The sequence below is a fragment of the Pogoniulus pusillus genome, chromosome 5 (assembly GCF_015220805.1).
Source record: "Pogoniulus pusillus isolate bPogPus1 chromosome 5, bPogPus1.pri, whole genome shotgun sequence".
NCBI classification, from domain to species: Eukaryota; Metazoa; Chordata; class Aves; order Piciformes; family Lybiidae; genus Pogoniulus; species Pogoniulus pusillus.
In genome coordinates this window covers 26425284-26441391 of record NC_087268.1, presented here as the reverse complement: position 1 = coordinate 26441391, position 16108 = coordinate 26425284, and the positions used below count along the sequence as shown (strand labels likewise).

Sequence of the window (16108 nt, the reverse complement as noted above, 5' to 3'; positions counted from 1 at the left end):
AATATAATGAATTAAACATTCAACTGTTTTCAAATTTCTCTTGCACACAGTAACAGTCTTTGTCTTAAATCTCATAGAATGTTGTGTTTTCCAGAAAATCATGCTGGACAAATGCTAATGGCACTAAGTCTCACCAAAAGAATAACGTTTTTGAGGTGATTCTGCTATAGTTATTTTACTCTTAGGGTGTATCAAACTTCCATAAATTAGGACTAGGATTAAAGTTGCCTGTTTTAAAAGCATCTTTGTTAGTTACAAAGACCCTAGTGGACCTTTGTTTCTCAAATAGATGATATATTAAAATTAGCCCAGGAATGAAAATTGGAGGGGAGAAAGAAAGTGCAAAGGGAGCAAACCAGGAATTATTTTTACATGTCATGGACAACTTTTGTTCTTTTTCAAATATAATATAATGACCTATTCTCCCATACTGTCATATGTCAAAACCCAGATTGAGCTGGGCGCAGGCTACAAGCAAGGAATCTCTAAACCACCAGCCAGGAGTTAGGAAATAAACCAGTATAAATCTTACTCAGGGTCTGCCCTTCTTCCTGTGCTCTTTTGCTTGGCTTTTGTATGGCTCGTTATGCTCACTGCAATGCTTTTATACTGGATATCAGCAGAAAAGGGCTTGACACAGGTTTTGTCTAAGCAAGATGCCTATAAATACATCTACCAGTTTTACATGTTTTGTACACCATCTCAAGAAGAGAGTAAGACTGATTAGAATGAGGGATGAGAGGTGTCAGAGTAAGAGAGAAAGGGTATAAAACTTGAAATGGGGAATATAACATCCTGAGGGAAGTTAGGGCAGAAGGAAGGAGACAGTGTAGAAAGAGCTTAACGATCCCAATACCTGATGGATTATGCTAGTCTATGTACAAGGTGCTGATAATGGTGGGATGAAAAAGACATTCTAGGAAGAGCCTGCTGATGTGAGCGAGCACTTCTGCCTACTTGTGTCTTTCAAATGAGTGGTAGCTCCCACCTCAACCATTGCAGGCTCCTTTGAGAAGTCAAAACTAATTCCACATTTGCTAAAAAACACAGCTGCCAAAAGCATCTCCATCACCCACCACTTTATTTGTATCACCATCTCTGTAGATCCCCCTGAATAGATTCCCATTGCATGAGGATTTGTGATCTGTGACTTTTGATTATCAAAAATCATCATCATGCTCCTAAGCAACCATCTGTCTGTGTTCCTGACTAATCCCTCTTCAGTCACAAGCATCTAAGCCCTCAGCATCCCTTAGCAGCATTCCCCAGCCACACTGCTGTTTCTTGGACGCATTTCTGCTGCCTGACATATTGCCCTGGCATCACTGATATATCTCATAATTTTGCCTTTTAACTCCTTTACCTCATGCAGCCTCTGCAGCATTCAGTGTCTTTCATCAATTCCCATCCTTCACTCCATCCTCTGCCAACAACACCAGCCTCCGTATCTTTTTCATCTTGTCCCACAAGGCATTTCTATGTCTTCTCCACAGCCTGTTATGCTTGAGAATAAAATCTGTTCATCGCACCTCCACCCTCATCTCATTGAAATTAGTGCTAAACCCTCCATTTTGCTACAAAACCCTGGAAAAACAAGAGGGAGGACTGGTAAATGAAATCAGAAAAGAATCTCTCAAACTTGCCCTGATATCAGCAGCAGCAATATGTGTCTGTAGCTTAACAGATCCCCTCATGATCTTTTAGTTATCACCTTCATTCTTCTTCTTCCTTCCCCATCTGTTTTTAGTCCTCAATTCCTAGTTCATGCTGAATATAAATTACGCTACTCAGCAGAGAGACCATGTTTTTCCATTTATTTGGAACAGCACAGCACATTTCTGAATCTTTTTTATATACCTATAATTTGAAGCATGTGAATAATTGTTAATAATCTTGAAAACAGAATACATTCCAAGTTGGTGACATCTTCTGAGGAAAACATTTTTTTTTTAAATGAAAAAACATTGAAGCTGGGGAGTGAGACAATGCAGGCTGGATGGGGAGCGTGGCAGCTGAAATGCCACACAGCCAAATGCAGGGTGTGTGAATTAAGAATGGTTGAAACCTGTGGCAGTAATGAAGATGCTGCGAGTGAGCAGTAATCTATAAAAGTGCAGCTCAGAGAGTGTTGGCCCAATCTTTATTCCTTATCAGAGAGCTTGCAGTTGCTTTCTTTCAGCAGCAGTAGCTTTTTTTTTTAATCTAGAAAATCCCATTCCAGGCTTTCTCTCTTTGTTCACTTGTTACTAAATTAAAATCCTATTAAACTGCACACCTGCAGTGAGTTTATCTGAAGAGCACTATGCTGTAGCTTTTAATCCAATTCCACAGCTTTGTAACATACAATATAGTGCAAATCAGGGTGCGGAGAGACTGAGGTTACACCTTTTTGTAGCTCTGCTGGCAGAGAGCAAATCAAACACTTTGATTTATGGAAAAAAGGGAGAAAAAAATATGAACACAGTTAACTACTTCGCTTAAAGGAATGGTACCTATACATCTGAGTGGTCTGCATAATCCAGGACAGAGAGATCAAATGAAATAATTAACTAAAATGGTCCAAAAATGAGAGCAAAATATCGACCCCGCTTAAATTCAGTGGCAAAATTTCTACTGATTTTAAGTAAGCAAGCCAGGATTTCAGTGCAAAAATGCGGTCTCCAACAGGGCAGACATAGACTGAAAGTATTTGTTTTGAAAAAGAATGGAAGGGCTTATAGCAGACATATAAAATGTGAATGGTGTATCTAAAAGTGGATGTCTCCTCCCGTCAGACCCTTGCCATTCTTTGAGGTATTTGTTTTGAAAAAGAATGGCAGGGCTTATAGTAGACATAAAATGTGAATGATGTACCAAAAAGTGGATGTGGCCTCCTGTCAGACCCTTGCCGTTCTTTGAGGTATTTGTTTTGAAAAAGAATGGAAGGGCTTATAGCAGACATATAAAATGTGAATAATGAATCAAAAAATGGATGTGGCCTCCTGTCAGGCCCTTGCCATCCTCTGAGGAAACTCCATGTGTATCTTCTCTTGTTGGGTTAATTGATGTAAAATAAGGCTGGCTATCTGTAAAATACCTTGAATTCATCAGAGAAGAATAGAGAAAGCCTTTTTTAATCAATGGAGAATGAAATTATTCACAGTTCCTAGAACCTAAACATTTCTGTGTTTTTTTTTTTTTTAATTTTCAGCTCATTTTGGAAGAGAGAATTACTAAAACTTTTACTAAGATCTTTGAGTCAGAAGTGAAGCATTATATGCTCAAAAGGTAGGCAGATACTTTTTCATTTCTGAGGAATCTTCACAACCAGCCTGACCTGAAAAATCTTTGTGCTAGACCATTCTTACTTGTTGATACAACTTTGATAACTGTTTTCATTATCTTAAATGTAAGGGGTTTTTTTCTGCAAATACTAAATGCAAAATTGTTGTAGCAATGAAGTTATTTTAAGTTGACATGTGGTTTGGTTGTTTTGACTTTATTCGAATAAACCTTCAGAGCAAAAAAATAGTGCAATATTCCTCATTTGTTTTTATCTGTTTTTTTTTAACCTTTTTTGTGTTTGTGTGTGATTTTTTGGGGGTTTTTTGGTCATCACTAAAGCTGAAGGTCTACCTCCTGAAGTCATCGTGGCAAATTTAGCTGGAAGATAAACAGATGTCAATGCTGCTTTGTTTGTACCAGCTGTAATTTGAAATTTACATTGATTGCATATAGAAATTCACATTAATTCCCATGCCTTGAGAAATTCCTGCTTTGTTTCCCATTTCTGTAGGACACAAGAGTAGATACCTTACATATAATTCTATTAACTGAAATAATATAGGTTGCATATCATGTTGTTGCTTTATGTCAGACACTAGGTTGCTTAAACTTGTTCTATAAGTACAAGCAAAGATTCTTATAAACCCCTGGAATAAATCTGTATGACATAGTAAATAGAATATAGAAGTTGTATCTTGTCTGCATCAGATTGCATGAGGAAATTCCCCAAAACACCACAGAAACTGGGTTCTTAAATAGTTTTGAAGAGCATGTCTGCAGGGAGTTGACTGGACTAGGTGGTTATTTCCACATTCTTATGTCTTAGTTGGAACACTGAAGTGGGAATCTGTAATCAAAAGGGAGATATTGAAGCAGACAGGGCCACATGCTAAAGGAAAAGGCATTCATTTTGCTGATGAGTTTGGTGGTGAAGTTGCATACTCTGAGGAAGTATCTTCACAGCTGGAAAAACTCATTTGGACATTGAGGCTTCATATCCATCTTCAGTATCCTTCAGGATTTTATGGTGAAAGTGGAAAACAAAACAGGGAGTCTAGGAAAAAAAAAAACAACAACAGGATTTTCAGGTTCACTTTTATTTATAAAGTTTAAATTCTAGGTTAGATATACAGCATATTTTCATGCTGCAGTTAAGGAGCAGTTGTAACATCAGCCCAGCCTTATGATCTGTTTTCCACATCTATGGAAGTGTAAGTCTATTAGATGTATCTGAGAACCTTATGAAAGGCAAAGGCTCCCATAAGATTCATTCCTTCTGTCTCCCGTTGAACTGTAATAATTTGCAGCTATGCAATGTAAGTTTACAAGCATGTATCTTAAATAATTACAAGTTTGCATTGTCATAGGGAAAGGTTCTGTCTACTGCCAAGTACAGCAAAATGCATCTGAACGCAAAAGCACCTTTACTAAATAGGCCATCAATATAAATTCAAAGATGTGTTGAAATCTGTGCCTAATTAAACCCTCTCCTGGAAAACACAGAATTTAATGGCAGCACCAAGTACTTAGATGTCAAAATGAATGCCACAAGCACTGCCTTCTAGGACATGGGACCTTGCTGTTGCTTGACCTGGGTGTCCAAGTGAAGCTTTCCCTTCAGTAGGAGTGTTCATGTGGGCATGCTCCCTCGTGGGTTCTTTATTTTCTAATAAACAGAGAGGTTGCACCGCCTCTGCCCAGACGGTCTCGTGTGCCTGGCTCTGCACATGAAGTACGTCCGGAGAATGACTTCATGAAATACATGCTCGGCTGCACACCTGGCTGATGTCATCCAGCAGCCTCACAAGTCGCCAGCAACTGACAAGCACACGCAGAATGAACCCACGGTGAACCCCACGTTCCAGGCTCAGCTTAGCGCGGCCCGGCGAATCGAGACGGGCCGAGTTCCGCGCAGGCTGCTCTCTCTCCGACTCCGCGCCGTGGGCAGCTGTGTCCCAAGTGTTAACGGATAAGCCAAGGCTACAGGCGCTGGGCAGGGGGCACACCTGAGGCCCGGGCGGAGCGGGGATGCTGACATTTTTGGGAGTCCCGGAGGGCGGCGTTGCGGGGCGGGCGGCGGCCGCAGGAGGGTGCTGCGGGAGCGGCGCGGGCGCGACTGCAGAAGATGTCGGTGGGGCGCTGGCTACCGGCGTGGTGGTGGTGGCTGCTGGCGCTGCTGTGGGGAGGCGCGGGGGGCTATGTGGTGGTCAGCTCAGTGTCCTGGCCGCTGCCCGAAGAGGGAGCGGCGGCGGACGAGCTGCACAGCTCCTCCACCGAGGAGGCGCTCCCTGCGCTTCTGGAGGAGGCAGGCGGCCTCTGGAAGCAGAGCTACCCGGCCTCGGCTTACCGAGAGGATGCGGCCCTGGGCTCCGGGCCAGCGAGGCGGCAGCCGGGGCAGGGGGCCACCCCCTCCAGGATGTTCTCTTACCGACGGGAGGGCGGCGGGGCGCCCGGCCGCGCCGGGACCGCTCGCTACCTCGCCCATTACAACACCTGGGGCTTCGTGGCTACGCGGGCCGCGCAAGGAAAGGTACGCTGCCCCTCGCTGGTTCCCGCTGCCCCTCGCTGGTTCCCGCTGCCCCTCGCTGGTTCCCGCTGCCAGCGGTCGCGCGTTACCGGCCCCGGGCGCTGTCCACGGCAGCGGCGTTTCGGGTGCGTTCCACCACCAGCACCGCCCATGTCAGCAGCCACCAAATGCGCGGAGAGTTAAAAATGCTTTCTAGGAAGAGCAGCCACGTTTGGAGAAGCGTAAGGGAGGCACGGTAACGGCCTACCTCCGCGGAGGCGCGGAAGGAGAGAAATCTCTGGTTCAGAACCAGGCTACAGCGTTGGGTTTGGAGGCTTTTTAATTCCTTGCAGCACCTTCAAGCCTGCTTCTGGTCGCGCTCTCTGCCCCTCTCCCCTTAGGCCCCAGCCCCCACTGCCGCCCCTGGGCTCTGCCTGTCCCCCAGCGAGAGGGAGAGAGGAGCGAGGAAGAGGAGCAGGAGTGGACCCTGCTGGGCCCCACAAAATCTGTCTGCCCCACAGGTGACCAGCCATGCCAACCAGATTAAAGAGAGATCTCTCTGTCAGGAGTATTAAGCAAAATAGCTGGGCTGCACTGAAAGAAATAGGGGTTATTATTTTGTCTGTCTTTAAAATATTTCCTCTGATAAAATGAAAGGTAGGAACGGGGCACAGCAGCCAATATAACTCAGCCAAAAAGAAAGGAGAAAAAAAAAAGGCAGCTTGAACTTTTTGTTCTAACCCTTCACAGATTGATTAGCATGCTATTAAAAAGCCCAGCCCAAACAAAGTCAGAGGCACATTCATCTTCAGAAAGCTTGGCTGGGTTGGTGGTAGTTTATGTTACTGTGAAATACAAAGCAACAGGTTAAATAAAAGAAGAAACCATTAAGTAAGTACAAACATACACAAGAGGTCTGTAGTTCTACATCAGTGTGTCAGAAATCCAGTTCATACAATCTTAACTCTTCTGGTTTATGGTCTGACCAGAAACCTTCAGTGGAATTACAGCCTGTTGTGAAGGGGTTTGGGGGGACTAAATATGAGGCCGAATGTAAAAGGGTTTAAAATAATTTAATAGTATATACAAAGAGAATTTCCCCCCTCCCCAAACTTATATGCAGTTAACCTACACACGTCCTTTGTATGCGGTTGTGAAATTATTTTACAGAATGTCTATTTACAGCAGGAATCCGGAATTTAGTAGAGGTTTGGAAAGGTTTTGGATAGAGAGTCTTGCGGCATGAAAGTGCCACGGGTAAAGTCGCTCAGAGTCTATGCTGTTCAGTTACTCGCTGGCTGGAGTCACAGTCTCGGTGATCCCAAATAAATGTAGCAAAAGCCACGTTGTTGACCCTCGTGGGTCTGAATAGTTCAGTTCGGGTATTATTGGGGTGTGCTGTCTGAGAGACGCCACGGGCACGATCGGGCTGGGAACGACAGGCTGGAGCGGCGGCTGGCCGGGAGCGCCTTGCGCGATTTCCCCTGGGCCGGTGCGAAGTGCCGTGGGCTGGAACCATGCAGCGGCGGTGGTCCCAAAAGCGGCAAAGAGGCTAGGAGCGGCGGGTGGAGGAGGGTGGCAGGAACACTGAATTGCCCCTTTTATGAGACGTGTGCCCGAGATTGATGGTCCTTGGCCACAATACTATCCAATAAGGGTCTGGCAGCAGGCCAAAACGTGCCAAATAAGGTGAAATCCACAGGTCCGGTACCCCCAAATACGGAGGGGGCTCAGGCGGATCCCCACCCTAGGCGCCTGAGCTTACACAACGTGTTTACCCCAACCTTGCAAGCAGGCAGGCCAGACTCGAAGGCACCAGGCTTATTGTGCTCCTTTGTCCCCCTTGTTTTCCCCTGGTTTGGGCAGGAGAACACCTTTCGGGGGGTCAACATGTCCGGGCAAGAATAGATTTGTAAACACGGCCATTTGGGCCTATGTGGCCCTCCACCACACAGCCTTGATAGCTTCTGCTGTCAGCTCGCTCTATTTACCACATAGGAGGAATGCAGAGAAATAGGATTCATAGTAAGATGTGGAATTGATGAGAGAGGTGCTCTTGCTGTGAATGGTGAGTTTTGCTGCTTGTGATTCCAGTTCTTTTTGAGAACTCACCATAATGTTACCCATGTGTGACAGACTGAGCATTTTGCACAATGCAGACATAGCCTGCAGTGTGACTGACAGCTACTATTTTACATTATAACTCTTAATAATAAAAGTATTTTCAGTTTGGAATTCATGTAGCTTCACTAAAGCATTCCTTCTAAGGAATGCTGACAAGGACCGTTTAGAAGCACTATAAGCATTAACATTACAAAGGCATACAAACATCAAAAATCAGAAAGCATGCAGTTCAGGTAATAATATCAGCCAGGGTTTCCTTATTAACTATTCATACTTAATTTGGCTTTGCTGTAAAAGATTTACCAGTTACATTGAATTAATTTATTGACTGGTAATTTTAATATTTAACATCTAATTGACCATGAGGAAAGAAGTATCTGGAGACATGAAAAAAGAGTAGTTCGTTAAATATCTGTCATTGCAATTTACACGAGGATGAAAAGCATAGTAGAAGTATAAATCATTAAGGAGATCATTACTGTGTGTCACTGCTAGGCAAGGACATTTATGCACATGTTATATCCACTGTGGGTTTGCCAGTCAAGTATATGGGAGCAAAGTTTCTGAAAACTTAGCTTCATGGTGCCCCTTCTCTGACATGGAAGGGAGGTTTGCTCTGGCTGGCTTGATGGTTGGGACTCATCCTCCAACAGCTGAGATTTCTGCCCAAGCAGCTGAGCTAATGTCCAGCTTGACTTCAAACACAACTCTGGCTAAAATGCCTTTCTCTCTTTCCAAACAGATGCACTCAACAGTGCAAATCAAGGCCAAAAGAGGAAGCAAAATTAGCATAAAAAGCGGGCTGAGTTGAGGCTAAATTAGGCTCTGTATCCTTTGGGGTTGAAGAAGAGGTATCAGCACTGCTTCAGAGTAAACATTTCTTGACATTGGTGCCATCAATTTTAATGCACTTAAATGTTTTTAATTTGGTAATTATTTTAAGCCAAGTGGAAGGGAAAATGTTCTCTATAGGGTCACAGCCAGGACTGGAAAAAAGACATACAGATCTGTTCTCATGGAAGTGTGGTAGATCTCATTCAGAAGACTCATTTCAACAATGACAACATGAAGTGGGAGCTGTTTGGGGTTGCTGTCCTTTCTGTTAAGAGTCCTTGTGGGAATACCCAAGGTTGTAAACCATTTGTGTGCAAAGAGGTAACCAGTTGCTTATTTGGATTTGACAGATCCAAGGTATGCCCTATGGGAACTGTTTACTTCTCAGTGATGGCCCTGTCAGTAACAGCACTGGAGTCCCTTTCTTTTATGTGACACCAAAGGACAACACTGTGGCAGACCTCCTGAAGAATCCTGTCGCTTCTCTGACTCTTCCAGAAGCAGATGGAAACTTCTGCAGGTAACATAGTTTTACTTGGCTACTACCACCTTCATTGGGAACAGTCATCAGAATAAAAGGCTGGGTCCCCACCTTCAGTGTCTTTTTTTAGGTTTTCTAGTATTGGTTGGTTGGTTTTGCAGTTCCCATGTGACAAAAGATGAGCCGGTCGGGAAGGCAACCAGCCTGGATGAGCAAACAGCTCCTGAAGGAATTGGGGGAAAAAAAGAGGGTGTATTACCTTTGGAAGGAGGGGAAGGCTTCTCCTGACGTGTTTAAGGATGTAGCCAGATTATGTAGGAGAAAAATTAGAGAGGCTAAGGCCCAGCTAGAACTTAGGCTGCCACCTCTGTGAAAGATAACAAAAAGCACTTTTATAAATTTATCAATGCTAAAAGGAAGGGCAAGAAGAGCCTCCACTCCTTACTGGACCAGGAGGGGAACATTATAACTGATGATGAGGAAAAGGCTGAGGTCCTGAATGCCTTCTTTGCCTCAGTTTTCAACAGTAAGGAGGGAGGAGTTCAGGGCAAGTTACCTCTTGAACTGGGGGATGGGGTCAAGGAGCAGTATGTTGCCCTGGAAATTCATGAGGAATTAGTTCAGGACCTGCTGAGCCACCTGGACACCCACAAGTCCATGGGACCAGATGGGATCCATCCCATGGTGCTGAGGGAGCTGGCAGCTGAGCTGGCCAAGCCGCTCTCCATCATTTTCCAGCAGTCCTGGCTCACCGGAGAGGTCCCAGGAGACTGGAAAATGGCCAACGTGGTCCCCATCCACAAGAAGGGTCGGATGGAGGAACCTGGGAACTACAGACCTGTCAGCCTGACGTCAGTGCCAGGGAAACTGATGGAGCAGGTTATCTTGGGGGTGATAAGAGCGCACCTGAGGGATGGCAAAGAGCTCAGGTCCAGCCAGCATGGGTTTAGGAAGGGCAGATCCTGCCTCTCCAACCTGATCTCCTTCTATGATCAGGTGAGCCGCTTGGTGGATGTGGGGAGGCCTGTGGATGTGGTCTATCTGGACTTCAGCAAGGCCTTTGACACTGTCCCCCACAGCAAACTGCTGGCTAAGCTGTCAGCCCATGGCTTGGATGGCAACATTCTGTGCTGGGTTAGGAACTGGCTGGAGGGCCGAGCCCAGAGAGTGGTGGTGAATGGTGCCACATCCAGCTGGTGGCTGTCACTAGTGGTGTCCCTCAGGGATCAGTGCTGGGACCCATCCTCTTTAACATCTTCATAGATGATCTGAATGAGGGCATGGAGTCAGTCATCAGCAAGTTTGCAGATGACACCAAGCTGGGGGCAGATGTGGCTGGGTTGGAGGGCAGAAGGGCTCTGCAGCGGGACCTTGACCGCCTGGACAGATGGGCAGAGTCCAATGGGATGGGGTTCAATAGCTCCAAGTGCAGGGTGCTGCACTTTGGCCACAACAACCCCATGCAGAGATACAGGCTGGGGTCGGAGTGGCTGGAGAGCAGCCAGACAGAGAGGGATCTGGGGGTGCTGATTGATACCCGCCTGAACATGAGCCAGCAGTGTGCCCAGGTGGCCAAGAGAGCCAGTGGCATCCTGGCCTGCATCACGAATGGTGTGGTCAGCAGGAGCAGGGAGGTCATTCTGCCCCTGTACTCTGCACTGGTTAGACCACACCTTGAGTCCTGTGTTCATTTCTGGGCCCCCCAGTTTAGGAGGGACATTGAGATGCTTGAGCGTGTCCAGAGAAGGGCGACAAGGCTGGTGAGAGGCCTTGAGCACAGCCCTACGAGGAGAGGCTGAGGGAGCTGGGATTGTTTAGCCTGGAGAAGAGGAGGCTCAGGGGTGACTTTATTGCTGTCTACAACTACCTGAGGGGTGGTTGTGGCCAGGAGGAGGTTGCTCTCTTCTCTCAGGTGGCCAGCACCAGAACAAGAGGACACAGCCTCAAGCTGCGCCAGGGGAAATTTAGGCTCGAGGTGAGGAGAAAGTTCTTCACTGAGAGAGTCATTGGACACTGGAATGGGCTGCCCGGGGAGGTGGTGGAGTCGCCATCCCTGGGGCTGTTCAAGGCAGGATTGGACGTGGCACTTGGTGCCATGGTCTAGTCTTGAGCTCTGTGGTAAAGGGTTGGACTTGATGATCTGTGAGGTCTCTTCCAACCTTGGTGATACTGTGATACTGTTTTGGCTCTTGCCATCAGCTACAAGTTCCTTCCTAGCTTTGTTTTGCAGCAAGTTGTCCCAGAAGAGCACAGTAAAGAAAGACAGGTGTGACATTGAAGTATATTGCACCATCTAGAGCTGCAGAGGCTTTCAGCTCACATGTTAATGTACCTAATTTTTGATTTCTAATTGGAGATGCCAGATAAAATCTAGGTGCTCAAGACCCCATTACAGGTCATGACAATCTAGTGAATCAAGTTCATACTGCTTGGAAGGCTATCCAGGTCACAGTAAAGCAGACACCCTTGCTCTGCTGAAAGCTCTGGAGGCCCTACTGATTGCATTGACAGGGCTCTAGCTCTCCAGGGTCTGTAAGGGGATCTCAGGTTCTTAGTTAATAGGTTGCACACTGATGCCCATGTCACTCAGTCTAATTCCTGCCTCTTCAAAGGATCCAGTTGAACATGATAGCATAAATTTTTGGCACCTTGTATACCATAAACAGTTGGTAAACAATTCCCTACATAAAGGAAGTCAGGTCTGACATTTAATTATCTACAGCCAGCTCCAGGTTTGTCTCTCCAGAGACAGCAAGTTGACTTCTTCAGTAATTCCACCTCACTGAAGCTGTAAATCTGTAAAATATATGTATGCAAACTCAAAGGCGATTCAGTTTTCCCCTCCATGCTTGTCTCCTTGGAAAAGGTGTACCTCTGCCATATGTTTGTTTACAATCAGACATTGCAAACTTGGCTGAGTCACCCTTGTGTGAGTGTTAATTCCAAAGGCCTCTTTATGTGCCGAGGTGTGTGACACTGAAATTGTGCCAGACAGGACTCAGTTACCAAAACAGATCTTCACTGATATTCCAACGAGATAGAACTGGAAACAACAGGCTGCTTCAGAAAGAAAAGAGATTGAAAGATTTGACCTCAACTGAAGGTCCTCTTGGGAGAGGAGAGGTTTATCTTAAGAAACGGATCCTAGATTCCCCCGTCTGGAAACTGCCTTGGGCACCAGCCCAAATCTCAAGCCAGCTAGCTGAGAACACCACTGGAAAAGGCAGTGAGTGGCAAATACAAAGCATGTTACTGTTGCAGTTGTCTATTATGTGTCTCCAGAACATACTTATTAATTATATGGTGGCAAAATGAAATGCTTCTCAGTTCTAAGCAGTACAAGTGATTTCAGGCTGCTGGAAATCATTACTTCCTCTTGCAACATTGAACACCTAGTAAGCTTCTATCACACCATTTGTTAAGGTAATTCAGCTTTAAACACTTGAGAAGGTCAACAGAGTAGTGAAGTTAACACCAGAATGGTTCTGCTTGTTCCTTAATATTACTTCATACAATATTTTTAATTGCTTATAAATAAATGTATCCATTCTTTTGTAATGGGCTAACAGATCTTATTCTTGCTTTATCCTTTTTTTTTAATCAAATAAGCTGAATATGTAGACCAAGTGCTTAAAAACTTATGTTAAGTCCTATGTCACAGCACCTACCTAATGCCTGGTTTTCAGCGGCTCAAGAGTCAGAGCAGCTTCCACTGATGATAACTGTTGGTGTTGAGCACTTCTGAAAACTACACACCCATTAAGGCACTTAAGTGCTGCTCCTTACTCCTTTTTCCTCATGGCTGCTGCTGCTCCTGAGTGTGCAGTCCTACCCCCTCCCTTCAGCTGACCATATGGTGGGACTGTTTTAGCTCAATAACCCAGCAGAAGCCTTTTGCCTTCTTTTTTTGTTTTGTTTGTTTGTTTCCTTTTTCTGGATGAGATTTCTACTGAGTTAGTAGCTTGAATTAGCTCTTCAAAAGGCAGAAGAGTCCAAAGGAGAGGGAAAAGAAGGTAGATGAAAATAGGACATTCATTTTAACATGTGACCATAGTCTAAATATTGAGCCTACTTCTGAATTGAGTACACAGATTTAGTGTCTGGTCAGTGCTCCTTGCATTATTTATTTTGTTCTTACATTCTGTTTGGTTTTCATTATTTCTGGAGTTCTCACTTGGAACAGATGTTGGCTGGCATTAGTACAAAGAACAAGCAATATGGAGAATGAAAAGTGAAGACGTTTGTTGAGCTGCAATTTGTGTTTTTGATGATAGCTAGGAAAATGTGAGCAAGTTCTAGGGCTGTCTCACAGCCAGGAAGCATGCAGGCACTGGGACTTGAAATTTCTTATTTCCCTTTCACATATAAGTAGACTCAGAAATTAATTCACATTCTATCTAGCAACCCATGAGTGATTTTTACATTTTAAGCTCACAACATCTTAAAGTACAGACCTACACACTATCCTACCGAATGGCCACACAGTACCCCACAGAAAGGGCTTCTTCTGTGGGTTCTGTGACAGGGAAGAAAACAGTAAGCATGTCTGGACCCAGCTGTCAGTGCTTGGGGTGACCTATTTCCAGCACTGCCTAAAGCACTGGATCTGCTGCTGGCACCTCTGCTGTGGGCAGCCCGAGCATCCTTTCAAGGTGCACTCTACCTGCTGAGATAGGCAGGCTGTGCCATGCAAACAGCATGTAGCAGCCTTAGTGCAGAGCCTTATGTGGTGCTCAGGTTTTGTATAGCATGTTTCTTCCTCTGCTGTATGAAAATTAGACCTCAGGTCCTGATAGTACTAAAATGGTACCTGTGAGGTTTTCTTTATAAAGGAAAATGTCACATATATATATATATATATATATATATGGGTTTAATATCAGAAGCTCTTGCAGCCAAGAGCATCTCTGAGCTGAAAATACGGATGGGGAGCAGAATAAAGCCCCCGTAATGCATAAGCAGATGGTCAGAAACTTCCTGCATCACTTGCACTTAGAGAAATCTGTGGGGCTGGATGACATAGACATGAGGGTTACCAAGTGTTCACCAGGCCACTTTTCACTACTTCTCAGCAGTGCTAGCTAGCTGGAGATTGGCAGATGTGATGCCCATCTAGAAGATCAGGTAGTCAGGCCCAGTCAGCATGGGTGGGTTCCTGCCCGAAGAACCTGATCTCCTTCCATGGCAAAGTGACTCACCTAGTGGAGAAGGGGAAGGCTGTGGGTGTTACTTACCAGGACTCTAGTGAAGTATGTGAAACTATCTCCCACAGAGTCACTGAATAAGAGTATATCAGGGGCTGGAAGGGACCTCAAAAGATCATCCAGTGCAACTCAGCTGCCAGAGCGGGATCACCTATAGCAGCTCACACAGCAATGTGTCCAGGCAGGTTTTGAGTATCTCCAGAGAAGGAGACTCCACAACCCCCCTGGGCAGCCTGTTCCAGTGCTCTGTCACCCCCACAATAAAAAAAAAAAAATCCTCCTCGTGTTTAAATGAAACTTCCTATGCCTCAGCTTCCACCCATTGCCCCCAGTGTCCTGTCACAGGGCATCACTGAGAAGAGCCTGGCTCCATCCTCCTGGTACTCACCCTTCACATATTTATAAACACTGATGAGGTCTCCTCCAGGCTAAAGCACCACAACTTCTTCAGTCTCTCTTCATAAGAGAGTTGTTCCATTCCTCAGTCATCTTTGTGGCTTTGCACTGGACACTCTCAAGCAGTTCTATGTCTGTCTTGAACTGGTGGGCCCAGAACTGGACACAGTACTCCAGATGCAGCCTCACCTGGTAGAGTAGAGGGGCAGGAGAACCTCTCTCAACATACTAGCCACAGCCCTTCTAATACACAGCATCCCCTGGGGAGACTGGCTGCTCATGGCTTGGATGGGTGGATGCTTTGCTGGATTAAAAGCTGGCTGAACAACAAGGCCCAAAAAGTGGTGGTGAGTGGAGTTAAAGCCAGTTGGCAGCCAGTCACAAGTGGCTTTTCTCAGGGTTCAATATTTGGGCCAATCTTGTTTACTGTCTTTATCAATGACCTGTGTGAGGAGATTGAGTGCACCCTCAGTGAGTTTTCAGATGGCACCAAGCTGGTTGGGAGTGGTGATCTGTTTGAGGGTAGAAAGGCCCTGCAGAGGGATCTGGCCAGGCTGGATTGATAAGCCACAGTCAGTATGAGACTCAAAAGGGCCAAGTGCTGGGTCCTGCACTTCTATCACCACAATTCCATACAGTGCTACAGGCTTGGTAAAAAATGGCTGGAAAGCTGCCTGGCTGAAAAGGACCTGGAGGTGCTGGTTGACAGTTAATAGAACACGAGCCAGCAGTGTTCTCAGGTAGCCAAGGCAGCCAACAGCATCCTGACCTGTATAAAATATGGTGTAGCCAGCAGGAGTTGGGAAGTGATCATTTCCCTGTACTCGGCACTGGTGAGGCCACACCTTCAGTTTTGAGCCACTTACTCCACCAAGAACTGAGTTGCTGGACTGTATCCAGAGGAGGGCAATAAAGCTGGTGAAGGGTCTGGAGAGCAGTTCTTGTAGGAGTGGCTGAGGGAACTGCAATTATCTAGTCTGGAGAAGAGGAGGCTTGTGATGGTCTGGGAGTTACCTCCCCCACCCCTCCCCCTTAGGAAATCACCCAGACTAGACTCAGCCTTCTGGAAGTTAAGGAATGAAGCTTTATATTCACAGCTTAGCACAATATACAAGCAGATATTTACAGTATTTATGGCTATATACAGAAACATGCAAGTTAAAGGTAATACAGAAACACAACAGCCCTCCCAGAAATCAGAGTCCCCTGGAGAGGCTCCCAACCACCCTTCCACCTTCTTTTCACCCATCTATCTTATCCCAGAGTATACTTTACATGCAAGGTGAGTTTGGAGGCTCA

The 16108-nt window shown here is 45.6% G+C and overlaps 2 protein-coding genes across 2 annotated transcripts in view; both read left to right on the top strand.

Moving 5' to 3' along the window:
* RFX8 (regulatory factor X8) overlaps positions 1-3450 on the top strand; it is a 39585-nt gene extending 36135 nt beyond the window's left edge. Inside the window, exon 17 of the mRNA XM_064142940.1 lies at positions 3191-3450. The gene's annotated coding sequence lies outside the window, so the exon portion shown is untranslated. The remainder of the gene's footprint in view (positions 1-3190) is intronic.
* A 1789-nt stretch (positions 3451-5239) lies between these two features.
* The window catches only part of CREG2 (cellular repressor of E1A stimulated genes 2), a 28655-nt gene continuing 17786 nt past the window's right edge, over positions 5240-16108 (top strand). Inside the window, exons 1-2 of the mRNA XM_064143603.1 lie at positions 5240-5794; positions 9079-9248. Coding sequence (XP_063999673.1) covers positions 5390-5794; positions 9079-9248 — 575 coding nt within the window. The 5' untranslated portion in view covers positions 5240-5389. The remainder of the gene's footprint in view (positions 5795-9078; positions 9249-16108) is intronic.